Source organism: Struthio camelus, chromosome Z (assembly GCF_040807025.1).
Source record: "Struthio camelus isolate bStrCam1 chromosome Z, bStrCam1.hap1, whole genome shotgun sequence".
In the NCBI taxonomy this organism is placed as follows: Eukaryota; Metazoa; Chordata; class Aves; order Struthioniformes; family Struthionidae; genus Struthio; species Struthio camelus.
Genome location: NC_090982.1, coordinates 69,430,863 through 69,457,854, shown reverse-complemented (window position 1 = coordinate 69,457,854; position 26,992 = coordinate 69,430,863). Strand labels below are relative to the sequence as shown.

At 41.8% G+C, this 26,992-nt stretch overlaps 2 protein-coding genes across 2 annotated transcripts in view; one reads left to right on the top strand and one right to left on the bottom strand.

Annotated features, from left to right (window-relative positions):
* Positions 1-23,510, bottom strand: part of LOC104146902 (cell division cycle protein 20 homolog B) — a 34,390-nt gene extending 10,880 nt beyond the window's left edge. Inside the window, exons 1-7 of the mRNA XM_068928355.1 lie at positions 23,435-23,510; positions 22,890-22,961; positions 9,224-9,440; positions 7,653-7,774; positions 4,110-4,209; positions 2,161-2,271; positions 247-443 (exon numbers count right to left, since the gene is read on the bottom strand). Coding sequence (XP_068784456.1) covers positions 247-443; positions 2,161-2,271; positions 4,110-4,209; positions 7,653-7,774; positions 9,224-9,440; positions 22,890-22,952 — 810 coding nt within the window. The 5' untranslated portion in view covers positions 22,953-22,961; positions 23,435-23,510. The remainder of the gene's footprint in view (positions 1-246; positions 444-2,160; positions 2,272-4,109; positions 4,210-7,652; positions 7,775-9,223; positions 9,441-22,889; positions 22,962-23,434) is intronic.
* On the top strand, positions 12,408-17,023 carry LOC138064676 (probable glutathione peroxidase 8). Its single transcript, XM_068928354.1, has 3 exons — positions 12,408-12,650; positions 13,274-13,535; positions 16,263-17,023. Exons 1-3 carry the CDS (start codon positions 12,444-12,446, stop codon positions 16,424-16,426), a joined length of 633 nt encoding a protein of 210 aa, XP_068784455.1. The 5' UTR covers positions 12,408-12,443; the 3' UTR covers positions 16,427-17,023.
* Positions 23,511-26,992: the final 3,482 nt, after the last annotated feature.

Here is a 26,992-nt window from a genome sequence, read left to right as displayed (position 1 = left end):
CAGCTGAATCATTAATTCAGTCATTACTTCTCAGGTGGTTTCAGAGGCTCCTTTACCTATAGATAACGCTGGAGAGCACTAAGGCATTTCAGTGAGATCTAACGTGATATAGGGAGATGCTATATATCTGTCTCCAGCAGAGGTTTTTTGTTTTGTTTCCTTACCAAAAAAAATTATGATGCAAATCCTCTTGTGGCCACTTTAGATAAAAATGGAAAAAGACTAAAAAAGCAAATTATCTAGTACTTGCACTTCTCCATCGCTGGTGCCAATGGCAAGGCAAGTCCCCTCTTTTATCCAAGCCAGAGAGGAAATGTATTTGGAACTGGAATTCAAATCAATGCTTTCAACGCCTTGGAGAGTTCTTCCATTCCAGATGTGTGCAGCAGGTCCTAGTGCAATAGCAATGAGATTTTCATGGTTCCAATCCAGTATGTTTAGATCTAAAAGAAAGCTATTAAAAATTACTGCAGTACAGTTGTAGGTAGTGGGATGGGGAAGAGGTGTTTTTTTTTTTTTTTTAAAAAAAACAATGGGACAACTTCAAGAGACTACAGCTATGAGATTACTACTAGTTGTAATTCAATGAGGACACCAAATGAGAAAAACTAAACGAAGGTCATTACCTCTAACAAGCCATGGTCTCTACCAAGTCAACCTCCACAAACTGGTAAGTTTGTACAGCAGAATAAGACTTGCAGCTTCCATTCCTTAGAATTTTTTAATCTGTCACTCTTCACTTTGGATGGCCACATCACTCACTAATTTCTGCTACCAGAAATGAGGGTCATCCAGCAGTAGCTACAGTTCCAAGAACACTCTTGTTCCAAGGTAATTCATGTTATTAATACCTGCATACAGTTATACCTAGGAATACTACAGTTATACATAGGAATGACACTATATGCTAGAGTCTCTCCTACATCCTCAACCTAATGGTAACATCTACCCTGCACGTGATACAAGAAAAAAGCAGAAGGGAATCAGGGAAACACTGCTCCTCACCTGCAGAGCATTGTTCAGCAAAAGTATGCTGAAAACACTGTTTCCACTGCTCCTGATGCTAGGTGCATTGCAGATCCTGACAAAACATACCACTACATAGACTGATTAGCCTCAGAGCAGCCTGCTATGTCAGGTAGGCCAGAAGAAGTTGGTATACAACATTTAATTCCAACCAAGGATGCTTCCCATGTCAAGGGAAACCCTCAGATCTACATGTAGAGCAGCTGAAATATCACTCTCCACCACCCCTGAAGCACAGAGGATGGTACCATAGGACAAGGTCTGAAATCATGCTTTGGTAATTAAAGTCACTCTGAAGAACAGCTAAATGTCAGCTGTTTGACTATGGCCCCAGTTGCTGCAGCCAGAAATAAATATTAAAAAAAGCGTTTCCATAGACTTCTGCTAATGCTGTTATTCCTGGGGCACACCTGGTGCACAACCAGTGTAAATCATCCAGGCAGGGGTCCAGCCTCAACCAGCATATAAACAAGCCTTTGTCCTGTCCTGTTCATAGATATACATCTAATGAACACCTGCAAAGACATCTTGTATAAAAACCCACAGGGACAATTTCCAACTCTTGCATGTACAGGGTGGTTAGAACATACAAAGTGTTAAAACATATTTGCTGCTGCAGAGTGGAGCCCCAAGTGTGCTCATGCATAATTTGCGCACGCTTAATTTTTGCCCGTACACCAAAGATATAGGTGAGAATTCAGTTCAGAAGGTATCTATCATCTAAATTGTAAACAATGTCACTGATGCGTCCCAAAATAACAAACACTGTTCAGTAAAGGTGCCAGTGTGTTGACAGGTTGCTAAGTATCCCAGGGTAATAGCTCGTACATCCTTAACTTAATTAAGCAGGGGTAAGCATACTGACTTGCTTTGAAAGTTGTATTGAGACCCACAGCTGAACAAAACTGTATGACAGTTAAGTATTATGGATTACTGGGTTTCAGCAATCATCTTACATCCTGGGACAGACAGTTTTCAATGGTGCATACTTATAGGAAAAATGACATCATGGAAACCCTGCAAAACTTACACATTTGATCTGACAGGGACATACCCTGGCCATCTTTCTTGAAACATACATGAAAATTCCCAGTCTCTGCAATAAGCTCGGCATAGAAGTAAATAACAACTTACAGTAATCATTGCGCAAGCCAGCCACATGAAGCCTCACTTCTGGCTCCAATGGCATGAAAGGCTTCATAGTGGTAACAGCTCTAAATTCGTTCTGTGTCCCCTTTCGGCATTCTGTGTTTGAAGATTCAAAGCACACAATTCAGTAATGCAAATCACCACAAGCCTAAGCCTTTCACACTCCCACTACTTTTGTCTGTCTATGGTCTAGAAGAGGCCAGAAAAGTCTAGTTTATCCTGGTTAGGCCCAAAACATAAGACACACTAAAGCAGATGAAAATTGCCTTTTTCCAGCTCTTTCATATCTCCACAGATTTGGTCAGCTAGAACACAGAATAAAGTCCACTATATTTTGTTTAAATTATATCACAGCCCAGTGCATAACCTGTTGTGTTTCATCTTTATCTCCTTAGAATTTCTGTTAGAAGTTGTTAGTAGCAAAATGTTTCACATATGCTCTCCCACCTCAAAACCCCCTCATAGAGCACCTAAACTTTTTAGGTTTCTGTTTTTAATTTCCTATCAAAAAGTCTGCCCTGCCAATACCTAACCACAGGAAAAGGTTTTTAACGCACACCCGCTTAGATCACAGCATGTTAAGTTTGTAACAACGCGTTAAGTGAGAAACAAAAGCAAGAGCAGTAAAACACCAGTAAGAGCAAAAGTACAAAAGTCAGCCTTTGTGGTCATTCTCTATGTTATGCTGCAAGGACCACTAAATACTGTAGAAAATGAACTAGGTCAGTTAGGAACAAGAATTTTTTAATGCTAGATTTTTATGTGTAAGAAATTATCTTGTAATGTGCAGAGCAGAGCTGGAGATGCATGTTTCTGCACTTTCCTTTGTCTTTTGACTTTCTTCTTGAAAGATTCTCCAGAGAGGAGCATTTAGAACAAATAGCAAATGATCCAAAGGCAGAAAAAATTATTCAGCAGAATAATTAACCTTCTCCATTTAAAGATAAACCAACATCAAGTCAAAACAGAATAATGGAAGAACAGAGCAATTCACAAAAATCATGTCTAACCACTTCAGTGTCTGCATCTTCACCAAATCACTTACTTAGATGCCTAACATACTGCCTCCACACCCACTAAAGGTATCTACCTCCTCTGAAGCCCACTTAAGTTTTGTGAACTGTGCAGCCCTTGCCAAAGGTCTCAAAATAGTGTGTTCTGAGAGATTACATTTAATATAACAATCATATCACTTATAATATAAGTGTGGCAGTAGTTGCTGGCTGCCTCACCCAGAGAATGAAAAAATCTTACTTTAAGGCCCTTTTCATCTACAACCTAACAGGCCGCAAGAAAGCCCTCAAGACCAGTACAGATTGGCCTAGCTTAGGTAAGCACAAGAGGACGGTGTTTACCCTGCCTTTTGAAGCCAGGATCCTACAAAGCTAAGACGCAAAAGTTTTGTCACTGAAGAGAGAATAAGGAATAGAAAACCTGCGTCTAGTTTAACAGGATGGGCTCTTCCCTGAGGCACCTGCGTGCTTTTCCCTACAGCAGCCTTTCCCTACAGGTCGACTGGATCAGGTTTGGCTCCCTCCATTCATCCAACACTATCTCTCCATGTCTTGTACTCTCATGTACCCAACAGTACAGGCCATATATCCTGTATCCAGTTTGCAGCACTACTCTGCATTATTTCAGGCATTTGAAACTGAAAAATCAACAGGAAATTAAGGACGACGTTTTAGGGCCACGAAGGTGTCACATGGGGCCCAAGAGAGAGTCAGGCGAAATGTTGAGAGTTAACTACGCTGTAAGATGTGGAGTACTACCATCTTCAGAGGTAGATGCAACTCTAGAAGTAGCCTCCAGCCTTAGCCGCTTTGTATTATTCTGTGGCACTTGCTGGAAGAGGTTTCTTTTCCAGGGTAGATGCAGCCTGCTGTATCTGATTGTTCAGTGTACACAGGGGTATTTCCTGTACTGGAACCTACCTTTCCAAGTGCAAGTAATATTTTCACAGATCTTCATGCCACCACTTTCTGCAATGCTATATCCAACCTCCTGGACCATCAGAAGCTGAGAAGGACATTTCTGCCAATAAATTAAAGCAAAAATCAGAGTGAGTAAAGGAATGGGTAGCAAAACATACTTAAGTATTATATATAACCTAACTCTCAAAGGGCTCAGTGTCCCTTACAGAAAAGCTTCACAGCACCTTTTTTTCTTGGACAGGAGATCAGTAACAAATATGAAATACCAGTGTCCAAATCACATGCTCTAACCAGAGCCATCATCTTTCCTTTCATAAAACACCAATTCACTACTGTGATTTGCTAATGATCATACAAACATCAAAAAAGCCTTTACGAACAAGACCATCATACCAATCAAGGAGGTGCTAGGGCTCTGCATGTATGCACATACTACAATAACTCATCTGCTGAATATTACTGCCCTCTTTTTAAATTGGCGTTTGGACTATCTTCACCACGCATGCAAGTTTTCCACAGGCAGGCAATAAATCCAATGCCTCAAATTTGCTCTATGAGGGAAGATCAGGTTTGTGGTGCAAACACTGCAGGATCATTTATTCCAGTATGAGACCTACTGTGGTGGATGTCAGAGTCCTCTTTTAAACCAGGGCAGCAGAACCTGGACTCCATGAGCCCATTCCTTAAACCTCTACTACAGCCTGAAGCCTGTATATAAGCATAAATATACACACAGACAGAGGAAATCTAATAAAACATTCTTATTTCTATGAAATTATCCTTTTTGGGGTGTCAAAGAAGCAGCTTGAAAATAAGAAAATGGAGAAAATGGATTCCCTCCCCCATCTTCAGAAAAAATTAGCTTAGGCTTTTGGCCAAGATTCAGGCAAAGGTTCATATCAGCTCACATGGGACACGAATCTCTTCACTCATCCCTAATAACGCGTTTCTTCATAATGTTTATTTACTGAGTGGAACGCTTCGATGACAGCCTCTCTGTGTACTTGTCCAGAAACTGTTTGGTCTGTAATTTTTTGTTCAGTCAGGTGGAAATGCAGCTGGTGCTTTCAACAGCCACTCAAGATTAACAATGTGTTCCTTCTCCACTGTCTGTGAAATCTAGTCTTTCCAAGCAAACCCAGTGTTGCTTTCCTTCAAAACCCTGTTGTAATAATAAGAAATATCTCACAAAAAACATAACTAAAAGAAGTGTTCCTCCTTTACATATCCCAGCTGTTCTACAGCAGGCTTTCTGCTCCAAGAGGCTCTTTCTCCATGATTTATATAGACAACTTGGCAGAAAGCTAATCAGATTGTTTGGATCTGTATCCCTCTAAAAGTAAGTGCAGACATTTCTATGGAGAACTTACTGTGTACATAGGGAAGTATTCTTTTGGCCAAAGAGACCACACATGTTCACTGGAATGTGAGGATGTTTTGTTTTCAATGCATCCCACTCGTTTTATGCTACCAGGCAGGACAAATTAAATAGCCATTAATCACTATATCTGAAAAGATTAATAGATTTTCTTACAGTTTTAGGTAGGACTGACCATTCCAAATGGTTTTAGGCAGGACTTGAGTTTTGGTCATCCCACGATGTCATTGCAGACATTCACATCACACTTAGAAGTTGTGTGGTCCTTGGTGTAGGACTGTGAATATCTTAATTCTAACTCAATTTCTGCTTGCCAATTACAGTGTGATTCTAGGTAAGTCATCTCACCTCTCTATGTAACACTATTTCATGTATAAAGTAAAGGCAATAATATTTACTCATCTTTTAAAAAGATTGATCTAAGGAGGGAAGAATATTTTACAACTACTTTCTAGAAAGTTCTTATCACCTCACAAAAAGGTTTTATTACATTTCTCTGTGGGGTAGATTAAACCAAGATTACTAAACCCATAGAGCTTGGGTATTTTTACAATTCTAAAATTCATAGACTCTCCTATGAGACCACAAGGGGAAAAAAAAAAAGAAAAAAGCATTGTTCTTGAAAAGAGGATTTTTCAGAATATTTTGCTTATTAAAAAAGGAAAGTGATTACCCCGAGGACCAAAATTCCCAGGGTGACATAAAAGCAAGGTCTTTTTGTAACATCCAGTGACCTTCAGGAACACAAGTATCAAAAGATATCACCCAACAATCTCATTAGGTCACCTGTCCTGATACCACTTCCTTTTTTCAGAAGTTGAGCTTGATACCCTCATTGAATCTTCTCAGTAATACTGAAGAACGACTTCTACAAACCAGTTTAAGCCAGGTCACCGAGTATGCAGCTGTGAAGCAGCCCTACTCAGCAGTTACAGCCAGAAAAGTAACCATGCGAAAATGGCTATCAGTGTCTTCAGTACTGCGCTTGCAACTGGTGCAATCAAGGACAGGACAGCACAAGTCAAAGTGTGGTCACTGACTAAAAGTTTACAATTTAATATATGAACAGTCATGGCTAGATAGCACTAAGAGAGGGACGTGTTTTTTATTTTCATGATGTGATAATAACTTTTACTAACACAGATAAGCATCACTATACTTCACAAAAGAAGTTAATTTCCAAAAAGTTAGTGAACAGAAACAGACGGGTTGGTGCATAAATTTAAGATGACTAAAAAGAAAAAGGTGAAGCCTGAATTTAAATAAAGGGTCAGTGTCCATTAGGTACTGTTTTTTTTTTTTTTTTTTTTTTTTTACTATCACTGTACATTTTATCCGTTCATTTTGCTAAATTACAGGAACAGATTTCAAAGCATATATTTCATCTAAAAGCAGTTAAAATTCAATAGGTATATTAGTCCACAAAATGCACCAATCAGCATAACATTATAGGATCCATTGGCAAAGCAAAGCCAGCATGCCTATCTAGTTGATCAGCACTGCCTGCTTCCTCCCCTCCAGTTACGAGGATTCGTCTCCTCCTTATTGCAGCCTCAGAGTTTTTAACACCTCAAGCTCTGGTCTGACGTTTTTGTTTCATATGGTAAGCCGATTCCATGTCTTCTTCCACCCATGGCCATGAATCATTACAAGTTACCATCTGACCTTTGAGCTTCCATTGTCATGATAAAAGATTTTATTCACAGAGAGGTACTTTTTAGTAGTTCATAGCATCTCACTCTGTCTACGTGACAAAATGAATAGCTACATCCTGCACAACTGCAGGAGTGATCTTCACATACAGCGGTTATCAAAGTAAGTGGAAAATTGAGTCATTCATATTTTTCATGCTTTTTTTTTTTTGATAATATATGTTTTCCCTCAGAGGTAACAAACAAATCGAGGGCTTCACCAGCTTGGTTTCAATTTTAGTTTGTAGGACAATAGCTTGAAGGAAGCGGACAGAAGCTGAACCAAATAAATGACAAAGCAATCGTTCCTGACATTTCTCTAGCAGATATTTCCTAAAGGGACCTCCTCTTGTTACTATTCTCTATGTTAATAAGGTAGCATGTACATAACAGATTCCAGGCCAAAAATAAGGTAAGAGAACACATCAGGAAAGCAAATATCCTACCTGTGCATCTGAATGTTGCATTACTTACCTGTCTCTCTCCCATTTCAGCTCTGCTGCTGTTTCTCCCTTCTAAGCCTGCTACATTGCAACCGCTAAGTAGAGTCACACCAGTTTTCTTGACAGAGAGTTTGTTAGGTACCTGAGATGACACTGCAAAATCAATTTTAATGAAGTGGTTCCTTTAAGAATACACAAGGAAGTTTGTCTAGTACTTTTCAGAATAGCACTGATTTCAGAGTAACACTACTCTGAAAGCAGATCTGACACACTAGAAGTGGGACGATATAAACAATGACACTTGAGCTATTCATGCTGGTTTCCCTTTACAGTCAGTGGAGAGCAGAAGGCAATTCTACAGCACTATTCCTCTCACCCTGAAAGAGAGGTCTAAAAAAAGATCAGAAATGGGAGCCTTACTTAGTCTCATAGCTCCTCCAGGAAAGTCCTCCATGTATGTGTAGTGCATAAACCCTTCCCCATTTTCCCTCAGCACTGCTGAAATTAGGAGTCAGTAAATCCAAAGGCTCACTTTAATCTTTCCTCAGCTCCCTCTGTTGTTCATGGAGAGAAACAGCCTCCAGAGCCAGTTCTCCAGACCAAGTCAGAGTACTGAAAAATTGGTCTGTGCTCTGAATGGCCCTCTGCAGGAGCTTCTAAACATGGTGAGCTGACGACGAGGCTCCCTTGGCAGACAGGACCTTTGTCAACACCTGAAGCCTCAGGCAGTGGAGGAGAGACAAAAAGATAGGGCAAGCTTCTCCTTCAATGGGTCATCTCCAAATGCAGCTCACGAGCTGAACCTTAAAACCTGTATAGAACTAGCACTAGGCCTGTTGCTCCCACAACTCCCATCTTCGTGTACAAAAGAGCACAGAAACAGCCTTGCGTTTTCCCCAAATCCTCTCTGTACACTACACCACATCCAGGCATACAAACTAGTCCAGGTTCTGCAGACATGGCCTTGCCTAGGGTAGCTGTGTGTAGGAAAAAAGGGAAGCAGAGGGACGGGAAGAAGTGAGGTTTACATGAACTCTCCTACCATCTTATTGGCTATTGTCAGCTATTGCAGATATGGACAAGGAGTAACACACCCTGTACACTGTTACAGCCCAGTGCAGCTTGAACCCAGGTCAATACAGCCCCCATCTTTGAGGCACAGAAGGTGCTCTGCAGGAAGACATACTTGGTTGGGGATGGGGTTTTGGCCTCTTTTCTTTCACTCTCTCAGATATCAACTCTCTGTATGACCTGCTGCGTCTGTCCTAGACTGTTTGTGCACTGATAACAGGAACCTTGGGCCTGGCTTTCCTCTCACATCAGCAGTGTGATTCTACTGAGAGGAAGCTGGCCCTAAGCTCACTCTGCCTGTGATGGTCTATACAGACTGCTGCTGCACACAGTGATAGCCAAAGCTCTTGTCCACTGGGACAGGAGGGAACACCATCCCACACCTTACAGTGAATCCCTTCTCTTGGGAATTTCAGAAGCTGCTATATGACCCCATCCCACACCTTACAGTGAATCCCCTTTCCTGGGAATTTCAGAAGCCCCTGTATGACCCCATCCTCTATAAGAAACCTCCTTTGTAGTTTGACTGACCTGGAGCCTTCCCAGGTGTGTTGATGAGCTGAGGTGCCCCAGAGGCACTAAGATCTGTCATCTGAGAGGCCCTGTGCAGAGCCTCTGTGCTGCTTCTCATGTGCAGCTGCTGCCATCTTGTGACAACAGGGCTACTTGCCACCGGAGCACTGGCTGTCAGCTTCTTCTTGATGGAACTCTTAAACCTGGAGTACGGGGTCCTTCCAGAGTCTGGGGTCTGCATAAAGGAAGAGATCCCAATCACTAAAATTAGTCATGACTTAACCTTGTTCTGTCCCTTTACACTGTTTTGCCCACCCGTAAGAAAGCTTTGCTCTGCCACTCTGCATGGGCTTACGTCACCTCACAGCAGCAGGCTGTGAAAACGCACATTGGGCTGAGGATGGCTCCAACAATTGCCTGGGTGAAAACTTTCTGCCCAGGTCAGCCTCTGTAAAGCAAGGGCAGCCCCTGTTGGGCCTTGGTCTCTGCTTCATACACAGATCAGGGCAACTGCCATGCTCAGGGATGGTTGACCTCTCCTCAAATCCTACAGCAACAGGATATGGGAGCACATTGTGACAAGCGGATTTCTCTGCCCACAACTAACCCCAAAAGCAGACAGTAGAATCTGAATTGATATAAATCCAAGTTCACAAAATTAAGAGAGATACTACTGAGAGAAATACCAAGCATGCAACGCTCGAAGAGTTCAAATGGGGAACTTTTACATCAGCAAAGGTGAAATTACGGGTGAATTCAGTTACTTGCATGTAAATTGCTTCACCTCAGGACAAGCTAAGGGACATGGTTTCCTGATACAGTGAGTGACTGGACTTACCTGCCCCAGAACACAGAGGAGAAAAAAAAAAAAACCAACATACAGGAATTGAACCAAGTTAGAATTGGAGCTGAGTCACTACTTCCAGTTAGACAATCAGTAGGATACTTACCTAAGAAAGAAATGCTTAAAGAATCTAAAATGAGGAAGTTAAAACCCTTACAGATTTAAGCATAAGAGGCAGTATATTAAGAGTGACAGAGAAAAAAAAAAAAAGATTAAATGACAAGGTATACAAATTTTCCTAGTCAGGTAAGTAGCTTGAATCAATGGGCAATGACCTGAGGTGAAGACAATAGATAGAAGTAAAGTAGGGAAAGTAAAATTTCAGGTAGAAATTAGGAAGCCTAAAGAAAAAGTAAGACAAGGACGTAAGTGGTATATCACTAGCCCCTAACATCACAGTAATCAAAAATGAAGATTCATTACTTGCCAAGGTCATGCCAAAAGCCTGTGGTGGAGAATTAAACTAAATTCAGGTCACTCATGCATTAGCCTTCAGCACAGGCCTTTGAAAGACTCAACACGTTTTCAGACATTTCATTTAGGATCCTGGATCTAGTCTCTCCTGAGAGAAGGGCATTCAGTAAAACCTCGTTTTGGCTGTTTGAAATCAGGCTACTTTTCTGACCTTTATCCAAAGAAGGACTTAGCTTGTTTCTTATTTCTGAATCTCCTCACTGACAGTTTGGCTGGCTCGTGTTATTATTTTTAATGTTGCCTTATACTTTGTAATACATTAAGGCATACTATATTAATTAAAATTAAATGATAGATTTACGTTTCTTACTTTTAAATCCATTCATACAGACAATCCCTAAACAAATAAGTAGCCCTAAACATAAGAACATATCAAAATTTGAATTGGGAGAGCCTGGATAATATCAAACACAAGATCTTGTTCTTCGGACAGTTTTAAAGCCAGGCATAGGGCAAATAATGAAAGTAGCAACAGTAACAAGCAAACACAGCATACAGGCTTTTGAATCGCTATTAGCAACTTCAGTAAATATTTGTAATATAATAAGAATGAAGTTGTGCAATTTTTTTGATTTCTGAAATAATGTGAGATGCAATTTAAAAGCAGCTAAGATACTTATGCTCTGAACTCCTGCATTGATTTGCTGAACTTGGACACATTCCAGCTCGACTTTTAAATGGCCTTTGAGGTCAGCAGTGCTTGCTGTTTGACTGTAGCTGTGTTCATTTCAGCACAGAAGTCCGTGCCTGCTCTGTTCCCCACCTCTGAAACATGATGCTTTTAGGCCTCAGTGTCAGTCAGACCTCAAGCCTCACATACGCTCAAATCAGAGAAGACACCCATACAAATACTGGAAGCCAACAGAACTGATAGAGCGTGAGAAGGAATAGTAAAAGGTCAGGAAGAAAACGGGAAGATGAGAAAAGGGAAGACATGAAGAATTATTGACAAAAAAAATCTGTTCTTTCAGTAACTGCATTGTCATCACTACATGTTGATGTCTAAAACGTCCCTGTGGATACGAAGAAGCAACAGGCAAAGACAGCAAAGTGTTCTAGCATAGGGGAAAAGTATTGAACATAGAAAATCATAAGAGGCAGATAGAGAAGACACCAAACTTGCATGGCTTTAAAGTTCAGAGTGTCTTTCACAGTTCCTCAGTAAAACCCCACTTAGATCTGAGATTCTCAGTCAATTCATTCTGCTCTTGTGCAGACTCTTCAGCTTCTCATCTCAGCAGAGCTACAAGCAGTTAGGCAGTAGCATTAAAAAAAAAAAAAAAGCTCATTTTCTATCATCAGTTCTATGCCCCCTTCTCCCATTAAAAAAAAAAAAAAAATTTTGATTTTCTTCCTTCATTCCTTCACACCAGCTCGCAAACAAGGAGTCTTACTTTCCCAATGTGCTGTAAAAGACTCTTACAGACAAATCCACAGATGCTGCCTGCAATCACTCAGCAGCTGATGACAGGCAGAAGAGAGGCAGCAAACAGTGCAGGGTCTGCCACACTGCCCTCCTTCTACCTAAACAGCTGGTTCCAAAACTGCTTGTCCTGCCTGATAGCACAAGGGCCCAGAGGCTGTGCTAGAGCTGCACTTACAGACCAGCAAAAAAGCTCCCAGTCAGTTCTCAAGATAATGTGCAAACACTGGAGTTTTCCACGTAAGTCAGCTGAATAAAGCAATCAATAAATACCCTTAGGTGATGGGAACACATTTTCCATTTGTTTCTTTTTTCCTAGTGAGAGATATTTCTGTAATTTTCTAAGTGTTCTGAAGTCCAGCATAGTCGCTTCTACAGCAGGAAGAAAATGAGCAGCTTGTTCTTTTTAGCCTGAGCCGCGCAGCTGCGAGTTTCATATTTCAGCTCCTCCTTCACATTCCAGGCCTGCCCAGGCTCCTCTCCAAAGTTTCTGAAAAATGGAGCCTCTTACAACTACTTATCCTTTAAAATATTCAGTGCCCAAAGCCAGGGTCTTTGTTGTTTTTCTGTCGATGGTTTTGTGTACTGCAGTTCTCTGCCTACTGCAACTCAAATTTTTTAAACCTAAAATGAAAGATTTTTATTCTTTTGAAGTCAAGGATTCACGAGGAAGGATTGTTTCCTTGGAAAAGTACAGAGGGAAAGTAAGTTACAACTTCATTATATCTTTGCCTTGAATCTATACTGAAAACTATATCCATTTGTAGGTGGCAAAAAAGTTTGGTCCGGGGAATTTATGACAGAGTTTGCGCTAATTTCCTGTTCTTTAAAATGTAAATGGTAAGCTAGAGGGAAATCTATTTTACGTAGGTATGTTTCAAGAATTAAGGACTAAAGCTAACAAATTTTTTTTAAAATTATATTCTTTATTACAAATCAATAAGGTTAACAACGGAATATGTGCATTTTAACCATGTTAGTCAAGAAGGGCAGCACGTTGTGTTGAATTTTTGTAGCTGACCTAATAAACATGATTTTAGTGCCTGTCTTAAATATATGCTTTTTACATGCTTATTTTTAAGCAAAGCTGTAATCAGAAACAGTCGGTCCACTTACAGGATTTTTAAAACAAGAGGTCTCAAAAAAAAGTAAATACCTTCAGCTGCTATCACTCTTACTCTGTTTACTAAAATTATGGTCAGAGAGATAAGTCTAGCCCTCCAGAGAGGACAACTGAGACAGTGGAATATGCCACTTTAAGACTTGATTGAAATCTCTATGCTATCTTTAGTTTCCTTCTAAGTATTCTAACTTTATTTCTCTGAAGGCGACTTTGGTTGTAAACGTGGCCAGTTACTGCCAACACACAGACAAAAATTACATCGCACTGCAAGAATTACACAGAGAGTTTGGTCCCTCCCACTTCACTGTGCTGGCCTTTCCCTGCAACCAGTTTGGAGAATCAGAGCCTAGTTCAAGCCAGGAAATAGAATCTTTTGCCAAAGGAAACTATGGAGTAACCTTCCCTGTTTTCCACAAAATCAAGATTCTAGGATCAGAAGCAGAGCCGGCCTTTAAATTTCTAATAGGTAACTATTTTCTTTTGTATCTTGCACTGCCTGTACTTGTGGTATTGTATCTACATTTGAATGTAGATATAAAAAAAAGAGTTTAGAAGAGTTGTACCCTGAAAGCACCTGTTTCTCCCCACTTATGATAAAAAGTCTGCTATGACTAGCCCAGCTAGAAACATCTCTTTTGCGGACATACAAAGCTGAGTGCAAAGACTCCCATCTACAAAATCCTGTTTCAAACTATGTGATTTTTGTTGGAAAACAACTTTTCTTATGGTGAAAAATGTAACTGTGGTTGTCTTAATATTAGTGGAAGAATTAACAAACACCTGCGGATAAGAAAATGCGTTTCTTAGCAAAGAGTCATTACATTAACTCATCTTGTAAGTTTAAGGGCCCAGTCTACAAAATCCACTTGCACAAGTATTCCAGACTCCTGTTACGTTAGGCATTTACTGACTTAAAGCCTCATGCTCTCACAAGTGAAATGAGGCTGTATTCAGGTGACCAAAATCCTCACAGACACAAAGCCAACTAAAAAGCCTCTCTGAATTTTCCCGAGCTGTGGTCAGATCTTCATATACCAAGCACTGGTATATGAAAGAAAGGAAAATTAGACCACAACCCTTTTCTACCACATCTTTTTTAACTAGAAAATAAGGTATGAGAAGACCCCTAGCTATATTCCATCTCATTGTCCCATTCAGGGTCACAGCTACCTAAACCAGTACAACAGGTGCTTTTCCAGACTAGTACAGTAGTCACAAACTCCAAAACTTCCCAGTCTATTCCAGTTCTTCACAACTCCTCTCGTTAGAAAGCTATTTGCACATCTAAATGAAATCTTTCTTACATCCCTTAAACCCATTGCTTCTCGTCATATCCTCAGTGATACCTCTTAGGTACTTGAAAATTATTATCGTGCCTTTCCTCAGTTATTTCTCAACTGGTCACAACAGTTGCTATGACTGCCTTTCCTCCCACCTACCTCTAGGCATCTCGCTGAGGACCTCAGGTAAAGCCTCGTTGTTTCCAGTTGCCCCGATGTCCTGTGGAATTACTGACTTGCGCTCTGCAGGGGCCTCTCCAAGTTCATTAGAGAGGCGACTATGGCAAGTAGGTACCAGATCCCAGAGCAGTTAGTATCACTGTGCCTCACATCCTCATCTTTCAACAGATGGATTATTTACCAACCCCACATAGGATGATGATGTGAGGATACAGAAGTGAAAAGGGAAACTTGGATGTCACAACAGGGGGCATGCCACATGCACTATTTTATGCCATCAGTTTGGAACTAAACCTTGTTTCCGTTCACCTAGCCGAAAACATTGGACTTTGTTTGTCCTCCATGATCTTACCAAGGAGAAGAGTTGCACTTTAACGACAGCACTGAGGGTGTAAAATTTAGAAGGCTTTGACCAGTTGCCTGGCTAGATAAATATCTACTCCTACCCATACAGAAACATACCACATTCACTCATTCAGTTCTTATTTGACGTTGTTCATCTATAAAAAGGAGAAAGATCCCCCAGGAATTAAATATTTTGAAATAAGGCCTTTCTTTCCCTGTATTCCTCTGCTTCACAGGAAATTATTGTGCATCACCAGAGTACCACCTCTCCTATATTTAGTTGTCTTGACAATCAGAAGGTTGAACGTTTTCATCCTACACCTTCTGCTGACTGTGACTGTTAGCTGGCATTTGCCCTCCTCTGCTAGACAGGTTAGTGCAAAGAGGACCTACTGGGAGCATAAATACGGTGCCAGGGCCTTCATGCAACTCGACATCCTGTTGTCTTCATAGCAGTTAGGTGTTTTGCTGGCCCAGTGCAAGGTTTGTGACCTTGCCATTCCTGGAATAACCTCCAGCTTCCTACGTATGTATACTTACAGATACTCATATACATTAATAAGTATTGAAAGAACACTCAGAGATGGGGTTACGTTACCTCAAAAGCGATCCTAGATGCACACAACTCAGCAAAGCTAGAATTACTAGCTGGGTCAGAGCCTCCCTGACAAGACCTTTACTATACCCATTGCTTGCACGGAGTCCTATTACAGACGTGATATTACAAATATTATAAGTGGCAAAATTCAGCACACTGCCTCCAAGAATGACTGTGGGGCTCAGCATTGTTCCCCACTGCATGCCTGTCCCCTGGTCAAAATCTCATGCAGTTTTCTAGTTCTTCCCTCAAAGCAAGACTTCCCCTTCCTGATCAGGTCTAGTAAGACTCTACCACGATAAAGGCAGAGTCAAGAAGCTGCTTCAGTCTCCTCTGGGAGCCATATGGTTTCCTGACACTATTTCTGGGGTCAAAAGGCTTTCTGCCAGGAATTCATTACAGCAAAGTTACCAGTAAGGTTCTGCCTCACGGGTTGGAAAGAGCTGAAGCAAGCAACCACAGCCACCATCACTTCCTGCTCCCATTTCTCCTCACGTAAGCCCACATAACACTGAGGATTCCCTGATGAGCATGCAACCCCCATACACTCCTCCATAGGAAGCGGAGCATAGTAAAAGTAGAAACTTTTCAACGGTTTCAGCAGAAGGTGAGAGTATCATGCACTTCCACTTTTCAGATCATTAACACCAAACAGTAAACTCAGGTCCAGAACGCTAGCAAAGAACAAGGTAGGATTAAAATGAACAAACAGCTAACCAGTCACTGCTAAGTAATGAAATAATTGCAAGCCTCAGGGAGTCATTAAAATGCTCTGATGCCACTCTTGCAGATTCTTCAAAGAAAGAGCCTAGATGGAATTTCTGGAAATATCTTGTCAGCCCCGAAGGTAAAGTTGTGAAATTCTGGAGACCTGAAGAGCCCATAGAAACTATCAAGCCAGAAGTAGCATCCTTGATCAGGCAGATCATCATGAAAAAAAAAGAAGACCTCTGAAAAAGCCATTCAGTCTGTGAATCCATTCAACAGCATGTGTGCACAACCTTAGTACATTCCCGGGAAATGCTGCTAGAAGTGAAACCATCAGGTGATTTTACTTCTCTTTGGTGTTAGTATTTTCAGCTCCACTATGTCAATTAACGTTGGGTTTGCTCCTCCAATAGCCTTGAGCACCACTGAAGCCACTGAGAATGGCAAGACACTCAGTATCCTGCAGGACTGGACCTGCAATTGGCATAAAGTTTCTGAATGTTTCTTTACATTGCTGACTGCAGTTAGTCACAGTTGTCACCAGCAGGAATATAGCTAAAAACAAGAGGACCTGTGCAAACACTGAATAATTTACCAGAGAGTTTTGTTTCACATCTACCAATAAAAACAGGTTTTGGTATTCCATTAATACGTAACTACTCTAACTGAATGACATGGAGTCCAGAGGTATCATATCAGTGTTTTTAGAAAAAAAAGCCACTTAAGATACCAGCTTTGCAATATTAACAGAGGACGATTACTGAATTGTGAAGCTGTAAACCTAGTCCAAAAAAAAAAAAAAAAGAAAAACTGTACATAGAAAATGAGATTATTATTAAAAGAAAAAAGTGACAAAAATGTTTCCTTGCCTGCTTTGTGTGTATTTTGATTCGTTTACATTTCACCTGTACAGCAACACCTGAAGCCTCATACGACTTCTCCATATATTTGCACTGCAGTATAGTGCCTTGGCTGTGAGCTCATCTCCTGCTGGATTCCCCAGTCTTCTGATCTGGAGGAAGGCAGGGCCTTTGTGAACACACCTGGCTGCCTAGAGCAGGATGCAAGGGGCAAAACAAAACAAAACAAAGAACCACACACACAAACAATAGACTGGCACACTAACAGACATCCTCTAGCACATCTTTGAGATAGTTCAAGATGATGTTCCCCAGCCATGTACCCTACTAGAAAACAATAGTCTTCAAGCAGAGGCAGCAAAAAGGGGGCTGCAAGCCCTGCTCTTCTCACCTTGAAATCCTCCCAGTCCAGCATACAACTGCAAACTCATTTTGAATTAAATAAACGTAAGTGAGCAAAGCAGGGTGGGATAGGTTGATTGTTCTGTTTCAAACTGCCAAGTGTTTTTGTAAGATATACCCTCTCCTTAAATAACTCAATGTGTGGGCATTAACACCAAATATCCTTCCTGGTGTTCAGAAATAGCCTGGGATATTAGCATATGGCTGGAGAGAATTATCAAATCCGCTGTTTGCTGTTTACTTCAGATTCCTAGAAAAGGAAACTTTTGCCTAAGAAAACACTCACCGAACATCTTCCCTTTCTTAGTCACAGTATGATATATCCACCTTGTGTAGAAATGTGTGAACTGAATTTAGGTATCATTCAATCCTGAATCTAAACATGGACTGAGTTTTTCCAAGTTTACTGTTTAATTACTGTTCCTCCAAAAAAAAAAAAAAAAGCACTGTGCTTGCACTAACCGTTCACTATTCAGACATACCATCTCTTCCAATGTAATATATAGGGAAAATCACTTCCTTCTTAAAACCAAGTTACCAGTTATCACAAGTAAAAGTAAAGCATCTTAAACTGTAAAACTTGCACAGACTTAGAAAGGCAAATAAATAACAACCAAATTAGAACAGTTACACAGCAAAGCACCTATTTACCTGTGATAAAAGCCAATACAATATGAATACAAGTTTGTATAAATATCCACTTACAGTTTATGTAGCATAGAGCATATCAAAATATATACTAAACTACACATGCTATAAACTGATTAAAACCTATTTTTTGGATTCATAAATAATCCCACTGACTGCAGCTAAAACTACCCTCATAAAGAGGTTAACAGAATCCAGTCCAGAAGTTTTAAAGCTTCTTCAACTCCATTTGAGCATAACCTGAAAAATTTAATGCATCTTTCCCTCCTTCGATCTGACATAGCCTCATTATCTCCAACAGATATTATTTAACTATCAGCTCCTTGTTCCAAAAATTTACCTAGGAGTGCAAATAATCTAAATATACTAGTACACATCAAATACAGAGTCCGTGATTGGACATGTCCCAGTTAATTCAAGTTATAACCGAAAATGCTTGGCTGCTGAGCACATATATCAATGGTTCAGTGAATATATGCCATGCTTGAGGAACTGAGATGTCCCAAGATGACTTCTAAAACAATATTTATGCTAGTAAATAAGACCAGACGCCTTTTTCTCGTGTTCCTGTAGTTAGATTCTCTTCTCTCCCACATAAGAGGGTGGCATTTCCCATACTCCCTACAGAGAACAGTCTGTGGCCCATGATATCACCTGACCTGCCTCAGTCACTGTACAATGAAGCCAAAATTGTGCCAAGTGTGCAGACAGTTGCACAGACAGATTTTGAACTCTGGCTGTGGTTTGTTTACTTAACCGGACACAGCTCCTGTTGCTCTGGAACAGCCTGTATTCATGACCTGCAGCCCCAGCTCCTTGATTTCTCTGTTTGCAAAGCAGCAACGTTATCTTCACATCTGGACATATCCCCAGAGCAGGGTCACTCAGGATGAAGGACTCTGTAGAAGTACTTCAACCTAACCCTGACTGCAGCAGCACCACCTTACAGCTCATCTTATTGCAGTCTGTGGCTCTAATCCAATACCACCACATATGCTTCACCCCAGCACTACCTCATTTTCCTGCTCCGGCCCTGCCTCTCACCCTCATTCCTGCTCCCACTTCTGACTGGATTTCTGGCCAGATTTTGGCCTCTTTATCTTGACACTCTGGAGATCTGCTTTATGTTCCAGTTTTGTGACTAGTTCCAACTTCTTTCCCCTGCTCTCCTTTTTCTAGGTCTCTGTTTACCTTGGTCCTCGGTTCAAACAACGTGCCCTCACAGCAAGCAGGGCCGCTTCCAGAGCCACAAATCCCAGGAGCTGTGGCCGCTATTAGAAACGCATTTCACTGAACCCAATGCAGTGGATGATTCCAAGGTTTTTATTTATGCCTAAACGCAACCTGGAAGAATACAGTTTCCAGGTGGAGCTGACAAGCTGCAGAGAACCTTTTGTTCGTGAGAAATTTCTTTCCCTCCCCTCTTAGGCTCATTTTTTATCAAAGAACTGATCAAAGAAAGAACTTCCTAGTGAATTATAAACCCTACTTTCCAACAATTCTCATTTCACTCAGCTTAGCCTAAGTTTCACTGAGCTGAAACCACAGAATTCTTCTCACACAGAATGACATGCAGCAGTAAAGATAAAGCAGAGAAGCTTCAAAACCACATCTGTGGTCCCACTGTTCTCCTTTCGATACCATGCATGCATGTTCCAGAAGTTAAGAAGATGTCATTCAATGGTGTAAGAGAAGCATAAATTCACATGGGGCCTAAACCTGAAACTTTTACTTGAGTATGTAATACATAAATTAGCAGCTCTTTAGAAACCAGTTAGCTTATCTGCCTAACTGTGTCAAACACAGTTAAGTCTATTTGTATACCCTTCATTCACTTGGTTTGCATAAACTAGCACAATTCCTTTCAGCCAGGGGAGCTAGGTTGGTATAGGTCCCCACACCACCTACAGATCTGAGGAGATATTTATAACTGCATTCTGTATATTCTTGTGTCAACAGTGATGTGCTAATGTGGTAGTGTAGTTAGTTGCTGGCGTATAAAGAGCAGCTAACTAACTACACTGCCTAATCACCACACACAACACTAGGATCAACCTCATTCTACAGACCTTCACAACAATTGCTCCTATTTCCTTCCCTAGGAGACCTTCCTTGGAGGGTTTGCAAGAATGGGACTGTTACTTACTCTGGGTGCTCCTATAAGGACAGTTTTCTCTGCATTCTGTAAATAAGTGCCAAGATGCGAATAAAAGTATCACCATGTTACCTGTGACAATGTGTTTGATAGAAGTTCACAGTGCAATATGAATCAAAAGGATCAATGTGCTTCCAGCCTTTTATCCTTCCAAGGCATAAAATTGTGTCCTTTTAAAATTGTGTCTCCTGGCAAGACTGCATACCGTTTTTAAGCACACTGGTGATCCCAAATCAAGTTACTCTGAGAAGGAAGGGGAGCAAAAAAATTCTCAAGTTCACCTACTTTTTAAAAGGTTTTTAAATTCCATTTCTTTAAGAAAGCTTTCAGAGAGCTTAAAGTTGTTTGAGATCTATTTAAATTATTTACCTATTTCAAGTATTTAAAAGCTTCCTACTACGTGTGTATCCAAGAGCAGATGAAAAACAGCCTAGGTGATAAGAATTTTCTCTCAATTATTTGGATAACAGGAATATGAGATAGAGCTATAATACTGAATATGAGCCTGAGAACAAAAAAAAAAAAAAAAAAACAACAACTCCAAAAGATTCCTCAAAGAAAACTAGTAGTTCTGCAGTTTGTTGATCAAGGTATGCGGAGCAGGACAGCAACTGCATGTTAGCTGATGTCAGAATTTCAACCAGCTAACATACACTGCCATCCCATCACACACAGATGCACCACGCGTATTCGTGGAATTGAGATCCCTGACATTTCCCAGCATAACTGCCTTTCAACAGTGATGAGCTGGCCCTGCAGCAGGTGACAGTGCAGTAGTGACTGCTACATTCAGACAGAGCAGCCAGCTAACAATACACTGCCTACCAGACACAGAGTCTATGCATAGTGAGATCTATATATGAAATACCATATGCCTGAACTTGAGAGGTCTCTTCCACTTTCTACTTGAATTCAGTATTGCTCATCTCAGGGTTCATATTTTACAGATATTGCACTTCAAACAGTGGACATTTTCATAAAACAAATGGCACAGACAGTTTCTGATTCAGTAACAGACTTGAACTAAAGTAATAGTATAAACACCATGTGAAATGTGACTAGAGTCAGACGCGAGACTGTCATCAAGGAACTGTAAAGTGTTGCAGCCAGCTTCTTGCCTTAGTTGTATCAGCACCAGCACGGTATGTATCTCTACTGAGTTAATCTGTATCATACATACTTTATTTCGTTCCTCTTCTTCCTTGAGGAATGATTTATGGTCATTGCTAGAGTCATAATCTTGGGCTAGATGAATCCTGAATTTAACTCAGTACGGTCAATTTTAGGTTATTTTGAAATTAAACTTGGTTATTCCATAGTGGAACTTATCTCCAGGTGATGTGCTATACTGTACCACCATTTACAGTCATGAAACGGAGGATGCATAAAGATTCCAAGATTCAACCTCATTGATTTAGGCTGTATGGAGGTAAAATTTTACCTGCAACCCGCAAAGCCATTTGAGGTCATGCTGGAAGTCAGCCACAGAGTTGGATGCTTTGTATCAAAGTGAATGAAGACCAAATTTGAAACCTTTGCTTCTTAAATTCAGGCCCTAAATCACTCATATCTTATCTCACCAGTCTAGAATTCTCAAAATAAAACAGAACATTAAAACCTTTCTTGCCATAAGGCTGCTGTTAGCAGCTTCAGGAAAGCACTGGCTAATCGACTTCTGCTTGTTCCACAGCAAGAGAAGGCCACTTCTGAGTCTTCCACGATGCTGTTGAATGAAAGAGTCTGGAGTGCACCTAGCAGCTGTTCACACATCAGAAACAACAGCCAGCTAACAATGCACTGCCAGACTTGATACATTCTGTTGAGTTTTGGCCATTAGCTCCCTCTCCACATCCACCCACACCAGAGTTTTCCTCTTCCGGAGTCCAGTCATTACTCAGTTTAACAAAACAGCTTTTACCATGGGGTTACTGAAAAAAAATATTGACACTGAAGTGATATTCTCAGTGTGCTGGTAACTACATTTCTGTACTGCAGCTGCATTTAAGGGTGCACTGCTTATCCCCTGCTTCAGCATTTTCAGTATGGCTATTTCCTTTTACATCTTTACCTCCCGCTCAATCAGTTAGCTATCTGAATCGCACCAGAGTGCAAGCCTTGTCAATCACTTAAGGCAAGAGCTACCTGTATTGGGCATCTTGTTTACTGTCAAGATTTACATAGGTTTTCATCTGTGTTTCTACGGTATATGCAAGTCCTTCATTGTTTCTTTTGCTCTTACCACCCTCTAAACGTGGAAAAGTCAGCTTGCAGTGCCCATAAACAGACACTTTCCTACATCCATACAATTACTTCTATCAAATCAGGTAATTTTTGCTTTTAAGTAGCAGGTAGTCTCTCTAGTGCCAAGAGGAGAGAAGCCCACACTTCTGAACCCCCCATAGAATAGCTGTCACTGCCATAACTTGCGTATGTTATGTTGCATATGCATATGTTTTCCTAACATTTCACATCCTGCAGTTAAGCAAGTATGATAAGGATTAATAGTAAAGGAGAAATATTTGTCTTTAGAAAGGTACTTAAGATATTTTAAGTCTTCCTCATCTCCCTCTCAAAAGAAATATAAAAGTGAGAACTCCTTAAGTGCAACACACAGAGAAGAGTGAATGTCTATGCATGCACTTACCTTAATTGTTCTCTGTCGGTTTTGCTTTCTGCCCAGTTTAAGGTCTTTTCCAAGTCCTCTCATGACTTTTCCCTTTAAAGAAATACAGAGGCACAACACTTAATAAATGTGTGACTCTCACTGGAGCAGAAGTTTCTTCACCTTAAATCACCTGTCAGCTGAGCCTAGCTGCTGGCAAGACTTTATTGCCAGCCACAGCTCTTCCGCAGAGGCCGAGCTCCTAGCTGGGCTCCCCTAGCACTTCACCCCGGGGCCAGGGCAGCAGACAGCAGTCAGGTCCAACTCCAAAAGCACCAGCCAACCACCCACCCCCAACAGGGCATAGGCTGAGGGCAAACCCCGGCACAGCAACCCATAGCACACCCTCATCCACCCGGACCGCCCTCGAGGCAGATTTTTCCCATTCCTGCTCCACTCCTCCCCGGGCGCAACTGACCCCACTGCCTCAAACCAGGCAGCCTCACCTACACGTAGGCCCCTGGGGCAAGACAACCACCGAGGACAGCAACCTACGGGCAAGGTAACCTAGCGGGAAGGCAACCTACGTGCGAGACAACCCAAACTAGAAGGTAACTTGTAGACGAGGCAGCCCACGGGCGGCAGCGAAGCGCCCGCGAGGGCGACACCACCCAACCGCCGCCTCCCGTCACCACCGCCGCCGCCGCCGGCTCCCTTTAAAGCGCCCGCACGCGCGGCCGCCGAGGCGGGAACCCCCCGCCGCGGGCGCTGATTGGCCGCCGCGCCGCGCGGCCCGCGCCGCGGGCACCCCCTCCCCTGGCAGGGTCGCTAGGCGGCGCTGCCCCGCGCCGCCCGCCCCGCCGGCGGGCCCCGGCGCGCCCCGGCTGCGCGGCGGCGGGACGCGGGGCGCGGGGCGGCGGCGCCGAGGAGCGCCGGCGGGCGGCGAGTGGCGGCAAAGGAGCGCCGCGCCGCGTGGCGGCTCCTCCAACGGCTGTGGGCAGGCGGGGAGGGCTCCTTCCCCCGCCCGGCGGGGGGCAGCAGCCTCCGGCGGGTTTGTCTGTCCGGGGACAGCAGCCGTTGGCGGTCGTTTGACCGCCGCAGTGGTGCTCCTCGGCCGCCAGGCCTCGCCCGCTGCCTGCGGGGCCGTGTGGGACCGGGGGGGGTCCCCCCGGAAAGGGGTCTGCGGTCGCGGCGGTGCTGCCACGGCTGCCACCACTGGGCCTAGGGCTGCACCAGGGCCAGGGCGCGAGCGAGGCCTCGTCACGCTGACCATGCAAAAAGCATCACATAGGCTTGCTTCTCGCTGAGGTTTTTACCTGCCGTGAGGAATCGCACCGCGGAAACCACCTCAGGGCGAGGGCCTGGATGCGCCCGGATCGGGCTCGGCTGCGGGCCGAGTGGGCTGTAGAGCGCCAAGGCCTGGCCGCGCTCCCGAGAGCCGGAGCAGGGAAACACCTAATGTACAGGGCCACATGGTGCCTTTTGCACCTTGCGTTGCTCTGGCGGTTTGAGCTAAGCTCCCCAAAAGGAAAGCAGAGCCAAACTTAAAATAAGCAGCACCACGAACAACCAAACGCAGGAAAACCCCGTCATCAGTTCAATAGGATAAAGACAGAAGTGTTGAGCAGAAGCAGCGAAGGATCACTGTATCCCAGCAGATGAATTGCTCATACACTTGTTTTGTGGAGTACAGCTTACAGGGGAACTGTACATGCTCCTTACTTACTCTTTTCGACTCAGAAAATTTGAACATACATTTGGTCAAAAATGTTTTTGTTGACAGATAGGGTTTAGTTAAATCCAAAAATAGAGAAAAAATAGTTGTCAGTACATATACCTTCCATATTCTATTCTAAATCAGTTAAGAAAAAAAAAACTTTTCAGCCTTTGTAATAGTTTGTTGGAGTTACATTCCTTGGCTTTTCAGCTGGCAAGAGCTGAGAAACCCAGTATATAGGAGAACCCTTCTGTCCTCGTTCTAGCTCTTGGCTCTTACTAATCAACATTGAAAGTGTTATTTTTGCTGAGTAAGAAGTATGTCACTTTTGAAAATAGGCATAGCTCCCAAAGTTTCCTTCACTTTCTTCCAGTTTCTCCCCCGTATCCCTTTCCCCAGGAAAGAGAGAGAGTTTTTTTCTAAATTTCTTGGTAGAAAAGTATTATTTGACAACAGAAAATGTGTCCTGCAAAAATCTCATGTGAAGTCCCACTTTCCTAGTCAATTTTATTTCTATGGTTGCATACAGGAAAAAGGACACCATGGAAGCAAGACTGTGGAGGGAAATATTTATGCCATAGTTCTAGGCTAAATTTGCTAGAACTATTTTGCTGAATCAAAATAAAACTACTTATTTCAAAAGTGCCATTTTATTTTCTTACTATGTATTTGTAAGGACACATAGCTAAGGACGCTCAGAATACAAGGTGTTTGAGTCACTCGATCATTTTAATACTTTCTATAAAACAAACATTACACAAAGCACTGGAAGAATTCCATCACAAAGGATTGTTTGCAATGTTTCAGATGTTCGTTTAACTGAATATGAATTCCTTATACAATAATAATGTTCAGTAAACATTGTCAACTAGTGTTACCGCAGAGTAACTGCCTAGCAGCAAAAGCTGGCATGCAGTGCAAAACCCACTGATTTTAGTGAGCCATGAACTGGCAATCCCCAAGCAAAATATATTTAACTGTTGTCTATCAGACTAGTGTTTGGGCCTCTAATGATGCTTTTGCTCACACTGAAAAGTACCTTTCAGATGAACAAAAATGTTAGAATGCAATTTTACATGAGACGGGTTTGTCTCATAGCAGGAGGAAAGGGTTCCAAGTCAGAACTCGGTGGTGGCAAGCTGGAATAAAAGCCAGAATTTCAGAGTCAACAAGACTGTGACTGAGTGAATTAGAATCAGCATTAATTAAACTTCAGTGAAGAAAATGTTAAAAAAAATACATTAAAAATGATTGTTCTGTTACAACACCCTTAGTCCAAAATAATTATTAAACCGTTCTCCAAAAGCAAATTCATTAAAACTATTTTTGTAAGAATAACACAAAATGTTGATTTTATATATATATATATTCATATATATATTCATGTCCTAAAGACCATTATAAATATGTACCCAAGTTTATAAAAAAGGGACAGTTATAATTTAATGGGAAATTGTAAAACTGTATTTTCTAGAAACCAATTACACATTACCAAAAGTCCACTGTTGAATATGGAATACTGTTACTGCCATTTGCAGATATTATTGGGATGTATTTGTACTGTAGAAGCAATTATAAGTTCTATTGAGAATCTGTTGGGTCAATGAATTTGATGAATGAATCGTGGGCTAACACACACGTAAGTAAGTCTTGACAGCTTTTCCCGTGCATGATCTTTCTCACAGCAAACGTGACTTAGCTCATCTTCTGGCATAAAGTGCTGCCTTTGCAGCCTGAGCTAAATAAATTAGGTATGGGCTAAGAGCAACTCACTGGCAATTACTAGAGGCTGGGTGACGTGGTGGCTTGTTAGACTAGACCTCTTAGTGGTAACTTGACTGTGTGTTTAAGAATCCAAGAGGAGAAAAGAAGATGAGATTAACAGAGCAAGGCATTAAAGAGCAAATAATGTGACCTAGCACAATTACTGTTACAGGCAGTCATTCCAGCCCATGAACTTCCAACTCATACATGCACACCTCATGAACTCTAAGAAAAGATCTGTAGGAGATTGATGTGTCCGTTTAGAGCTTTTCCCATAAAAGCTCCTTCTGAGCACTGGGACTGGCAAATAGAAAATGGCTCTGTCAAGTTATTATCTGTTTGCTACTAGCCTTAAAATCACTAGATCCTGAAATGAAGTCAACGTTAAAGAAAATCCAGAGATAAGAAGAAATGCTGTGAATTATTTGTATTTGTTAAGAATGACATGTTGGATTGTTAGGTGGGTATTGCAAGATCAAGGCTATCTTTAAAGCTCGCTTCTTCACTTGAAGTGCCTGGTGTTTTGGAAATGGTGTAGTAGGCAAGAGCTCTGTTGTCACTTAGACTCTGTAACTGAATCTTAAACAGAAGAGATTTCCTTTAGAAAAGCTGTCCCCAGCTGAGCTTATTGCTTCTGAAATGCTTCCAGCATTTTACTAAATGA